A 6,148-nucleotide genomic window follows, 5' to 3' on the forward strand; every position below is an offset into this window, starting at 1 on the left:
TAAATACCGTATGGTACTGAAATGAGCACATTTGGTATCAACTTTTCTCTATTTTATACTCTCCGCTATACTAATTTCGTCATTCCGTTTGTAACACCTCGAAATATGCATCTAAGACCTCACAAAGTAACTTGGTAAGACTTTTTGAGCTTATAGACTGCGCAATTCTTTTCCGATTTGGCTGAAATTGTGCACATGCTATTTTGGCTTCACTTCCAACAATTGTGCTAATTATGGTTCAAATCGCTTCATAACCTGATATAGATGCCATATAAACCGATCTCCCGATTAGACTTCTTAAGCTTCTAGGGAACACAATTCTTATCTAATATGATTAAAATTTTGCATATATCGTTTTGGTATGACTTCCAAAAACTGTTCCAAGTATGATCTAAATCGATTGATAACCTTATATAGCTAACATATATACCGACGTTGGGTCCTGACTTCTTGAGCTTCTAGAGGGCGCAATTCTTATCCCATTTGGCTGAAATTTTCCACATATGTCGTTTTGGTATGACTTCCAACAACTGTTCCAAGTATGATATAAATCGGTTGATAACCTGATATAGCTGCCAGCTAAACCGACCTTGGGTCTTTCCTTCTTGAGCTTTTAGGGGGCGCAATTCTTATCCGATTTGGCATGCACATATCGGTCTAAATCAGTCCATTACTTCTTGGGCTTCTAGAGGGAGCAATTCTTATCTAATATGGTTGAAATTTTGCATTTTTTGTTTTGGTATGTATTCTAAATCGGTTTGTAAGCTGACATATAAACCGATCTCTAGAAGGCGCAATTGTCACGCGATTTGCTTGAAATATTTGAGGTGGTATTTTTCTATGATCTACTAATAGCCATGACAAGTATGCCAATAACTCGATATAGCTTGAATGTATTTGAAAAAGTCATACAAAGAACTTGACGAATGCGATCCCTGGTGGAGGGTATATAAGAACTTAGCACGGGATGGCTATGAGACCACACAGACTGGAACATTGAGGTCTGATCTGTGTGGTGTTCAATGCTGTGCGAGAAGATTAGCGTTCACAGGTTGCGTATAGTAGAATGCTCTATACGGAGAAGCTACAACGGCAGTCGTGGACAATCAGCGGTATCGAGTGGAGGGTCTCAGAGAGAGGTCAGGCGGCACCGGCTCTTACACAAATACTGAGTGCCTATGATGCTCGATATGACAAGGCGAGCCATTGGCGCCTTTAAATAACCAATGGCCAACATGTTCACGCAGCGATCGGTCCTTTGGACCGGAACGAGGTTACTCACCTACAGGAGCATGACGAGGAACGCCACCTCCACATGTAAATGTGACTACAACAACAACATAGGTAGATATCAGTATAATTTTACAAAGTCTATCTACAAAAAACAAAACTAATCAGATTCTCCAGCTCCTATTGTTTGATGTAGTCCTATTCTTCGGAATCCTCCGAATTTGTCTCGCCAAAAATAATAGAATTTTTTAGTTTCAAATATTTCATGCCTATCAAATAGATTTTCTCATCCGCCTCTTGTACTGAGTTCATGAGTTCTGTATTTCTTTGTATGGTTTCTTCCTGAAAACAAAAAAAAAAACACTATGTGGTCTAATTTTTAAAATGGAGTATTCTATAAACAAACCCTTACCAATAGTTTGGAACGATGACTGAGTAAAATTTTTACATCCCGCAACTCACGAATCATGGCATTTCGTTCCATTGTATGATAGTCCCGTTGCATGCGAGATTCTTCACATAGCTCGAAATTGACTTGTTTTAAGCGGTACATATCTGTCAGCATAGAATTCTGTTTTTCCATCAGTGTTTTAACCACATTCTCAAGATTTTCTATGGATACTTGATACTCGCACACTTTTCGTTTCAAAAGCCACATTGCAGCTTGAGTAGCTCCGACGCCTATGGCCTCTATATCCTTTTTAATGGCGTTCGGTTCTCTGGAATTTTATGCATTGAGTAAAATCAATTTAAATGCTGCTCGACTATACCTACTTTTCTTCATGAGGATCTCCCAATAAATATTCTTCGCTTTTGATATTTTCCGAAGCAGGATTATTTTTGATACCCGGTGTTATCGAGTGCAGAATATATTGGCATATGCAGGACATGTTTTCAAATAATTTAATATTTTTAAATGTTTTGTAAGCATTTGAAATGTCAAACTGTCATTTAACGAATATGCTTTTCGGTTTAAAAAAAGTATACACAAGTAGAAATTCGAATATGACATACAAAAACTGGTGAGCAGAGCGAATACCGAGTAGTAGTAGTAGAGAGGCCTGAAACGGCATTTCTTATTACGAATTAGCTGTGAGGCTTCCGAAATGGTGGGTGTGACTGGGTGCGGAATTCTGTGCGGATACGATGGCTTGGCGGTAGCTCCGTGGTGTCCCGCTAGATGAGATGCAACCAGTCACTTCGTTTGGGAAACCGAAGGATTCGGGTCTTGGTAAAATTTGACGGCACGGCACTAGAAAAATCGAGTTGCTTTGCCACCACATCGCATCGTACTAGAAATATAAAATTATGTTGCTACGCACAATGGGATAGAACCAAAAAAAAACTTTTTAAAAGGCGTTAAGTTCGGCCGGGCCGAATTTTGGATACCCGGGTATATATGTAAACCACCTTTCGTCAAAAATCTATGGGGCATCAGGTATGCATTCCTAATGCCCCATAGCAGCTTTATCGAAATATGTTCCGATTTGGAACATATTTCGATATTACATTATTCAATTGTGTATAACAAAATATTGGTCGTTTTAGTAGCTATATCTAAAAATAAATCGATCTGAACCGATATCGAACATCCTAACAAAATTGGATTATAAACGCGCCTTTTATGGGGCCAAGACTCTAAATCGAGATATCGGTCTATATGGCAGCTATATCCAAATCTAGAACGATTTGGGCCAAATTGCAGAAAAACGTCGAAGAACCTAACACAACTCACTGTCCCAACTATTTGCGAAATCGGACAATAAATGCGCCTTTTATGGCCCCAAAACCTTAAATCGAAAGATCGGTCTATATGGTAGCAATATCCAAATCTGGACCGATCTGCTCCAAATTGAAGAATAATGTCAAAAGGGCCAACACAACTCACTGTCCCAAATTTCGGCGACATTGGACAATAAATGCTGCTTTTATGGGCCCAAAACCTTAAATCGAGAGATCGGTCTTTATGGCAGATATATTTAAATCTGGATCGATCTGTGCCATATTGCAGAAGTATGTCGAGGGGCTTAACACAACTTACTGTCCCAAATTTCGGCGACATCGGAAAATAAATGCTCCTTTTTTGGGCCCAAAGCCTTAAATCGAGAGATCGTTCTATATGGTAGCTATATCCAAACCTGGACCTATCTGTGCCATATTGCAGAAGTATGTTGAGGAGCTTAACTTACTGTCCTAAATTTTGTTAAAATCGGACAATAAATGCGCCTTTTATGGGCGCAAGACTTTAAATCGAGAGATCGGTCTGTATGGCAGCTATATCCAAATCTGAACCGATCTGAGCCAAATTGAAGTAGGATGTAGAAGGGCCTAACACATTTCACTGTTCCAAATTTCATCAAAATCGGAAAATAAATGTGACTTTTATGGGCCTAAGACCCTAAGTTGGCGGATCGGTCTATATGACAGCTATATCCAAATTTGGACCAATCTGGGCCAAATAGAGGAAGGATGTCGGAGTACCTAACACAACTCACAGTCCCAAATTTCAGCATAATCGGATGATAAATGTGGCTTTTATGTGCCTAAGACCCTTAATCGGCGGATCGGTCTATATGGGGGCTATATCAAGACATAGTCCGATATAGCCCATCTTCGAACTTAACCTGCTTATGGACAAGAAAAAAAGAATCTGTGCAAAGTTTTAGCTTAATATCTCTATTTATAAAGACCATACCGTGATTTCAACAAACGGACGGACGGACATGGCTAGATCGTCAAGGTCAGGTCAGTGAGTGTCTTTGTAGGGTCGGGTTGTGTCTTTATAGGATCGGAAATGGATATCTCTCTATTTATAAAGACCATACCGTGATTTCAACAGACGGACGGACGGACATGGCTAGATCGTCAAGGTTAGGTCAGTGAGTGTCTTTATAGGGTCGGGTTGTGTCTTTATAGGATCGGAAATGGATATCTCTCTATTTATAAAGACCATACCGTGATTTCAACAGACGGACGGACGGACATGGATCGTCAAGGTTAGGTCAATGAGTGTCTTTATAGGGTCGGGTTGTGTCTTTATAGGATCGGAAATGGATATCTCGATGTGTTGCAAACGGAATGACAAAAAGAATATACCCCCATCCTTCGGTGGTGGGTTTAAAAAAGTGGGATGGGGAAAAAAATAAGTGGAAATAAGACTGCCATTTTGGAACGGATGAGCTTTTGACAGCCTGAATAAAGTCTTGTAGAGCCGAGGTGACCAACTTTGAAGGCCGACCAATAGGCCTCTTGGACTTTAAGGTCCCTGAAATTTTGCTTATAAACTGGATAACACCTCAGCTATAACCATGTAATTTTATGATGATATCTCTATCCGTTCCAAAATGGCAGACTTATAGCCATTTTTTCCCCATCCCACTTTGTGACGTCAGGAATTCCGCTGTTATGGTGGCAGATCAAAGGCAGTAGACTTGGAGTCCGTTCATTGGGCCATTTTGGTGTCTGAAGGGGTGGGAAAGCTAGAGACAAGTGATCCAAAGACCTTTTTGGAATTTGTTCGTTTGGATGTTCATCGCCATAGGGCTCGGTAAGAAGAGACTCATGCGACTTGCTCGGTATCATTGGCCAGGAATGCGTCCACAGGGGAAGGATGTGTTGAAGGATTAGGCTCTGTTTTCGCCGGTCTGTGATTGGGGATTCGGTTTGTAAAAGCCCTGTTATGAGAGCGAGTTTGTTTTTGCCAGGATGGATTATAAGGCACATTTCCGACGAAGGCCAAAACAAGTGCAATTGACTTTTATGAAGAGGACTTAGTGACAGATGGAGATTATCCTTAGTCGGTTTAGGCGCTCCAGGCCGACATTATGTGTATTTTATTACGGTATAAAATGCCATTTTTCAAGTTTTTTGCCTGTTAGGGCGAGATCATAAAATTTTACAATTCTAGTTTGTTTCTCTTTCGAGACGAGCTCAATGATCGGAGATGCAGATCGGAGATGCAAATGGAAAAGGAAAGCCAAAGATAGCAACACACCCCAACCACTATGAGACGCGTTTCGTCTTTGTTTAGAAGACTTTGCAACCATATTAGGTGTGATGGCTTCATGGCCTTAAAAAATGTTACGCGGATCATGAGAAAATATTTAATGGTATCGATTAAAAGGATTTAGAAATTACTTTTAATATAGAGTGGGGCCTGTCGGAGTGTGTAAAAACATTGGGTATAAGTTGGCGTTCATAAAGACTTTCTTTATTTTTGTTTGTTGTCATTCTTTTATTCATAAATTGTTTCTGTTTTGTTGTAATGACGCTGAACGCCTAAGTTTGAATCCTGGCGAGACCGTCAGACCTCCTAGTGCTGGCAACATTTGCGTACTATACCATGTAAAACTTCTCTCCAAAGAGGCGCCGCACTGCGGCACGCCGTTTGGACTCGGCTATAAAAAGGAGCCCCTTATCATTGAGCTTAAACTTGAATCGGACTGCACTCATTGATATGTGAGAAGTTTGCCCCTGTTCCTTGGTGGAATGTTCATGGGCAAAATTTGCATTTGCATTTGTTTTCCTGTCATGTATTATGCTATTTGTGTGTTTGCCAACGCTGGTCAAATAAGCAGAGATCGATGAAGGACTAAATATCGAAGTTGCCAGATTGGGTATTCGCGAAATATCGATATATATATATAAGGCAGTGGCAAAACGCAACACGAGTCAGTCTAATCTGAGAAGGCGTATTGTAAATGGACCAGCAAGCAGCAGTTTATGACTTGTAAAGAAAATAAGTAGATCAATAAATCATTGTTAAGAAAAGTTCTTGTAATCGAACTTCTTATGTGTGCGCTTGGTCGGCGTTTAAAATGGTTACCGGTTTGCTGTGGAAAGACATTCAGGGCTATGGGCCTCAACCCGCCAAATCAAACCCTGCACACAAACATTGAAAATACGAGGGGACACTATT

The 6,148-nt window shown here is 40.3% G+C and overlaps 1 protein-coding gene across 1 annotated transcript; it reads right to left on the minus strand.

The window, feature by feature from the left end:
- Positions 1–1,341: 1,341 nt before the first annotated feature.
- Positions 1,342–2,188, minus strand: LOC106089799 (uncharacterized). Its single transcript, XM_013255788.2, has 3 exons — positions 2,005–2,188; positions 1,643–1,949; positions 1,342–1,572 (listed from the first exon to the last, which is right to left on the minus strand). Exons 1-3 carry the CDS (start codon positions 2,118–2,120, stop codon positions 1,429–1,431), a joined length of 567 nt encoding a protein of 188 aa, XP_013111242.2. The 5' UTR covers positions 2,121–2,188; the 3' UTR covers positions 1,342–1,428.
- Between the last annotated feature and the right edge of the window lie 3,960 nt (positions 2,189–6,148).

This window comes from Stomoxys calcitrans, chromosome 2, assembly GCF_963082655.1.
Source record: "Stomoxys calcitrans chromosome 2, idStoCalc2.1, whole genome shotgun sequence".
In the NCBI taxonomy this organism is placed as follows: domain Eukaryota; kingdom Metazoa; phylum Arthropoda; class Insecta; order Diptera; family Muscidae; genus Stomoxys; species Stomoxys calcitrans.

Coding starts and splice junctions, on each gene's coding strand:
- LOC106089799 (XM_013255788.2), bottom strand. CDS start 2,120: ATGTCCTGCATATGCCAATATATTCTGCACTCGATAACACCGGGTATC. Junction 1,950..2,004: donor GGAGATCCTCATGAAGAAAA/GTAGGTATAGTC, acceptor ATAAAATTCCAG/AGAACCGAACGCCATTAAAA. Junction 1,573..1,642: donor GTCATCGTTCCAAACTATTG/GTAAGGGTTTGT, acceptor TTTTGTTTTCAG/GAAGAAACCATACAAAGAAA.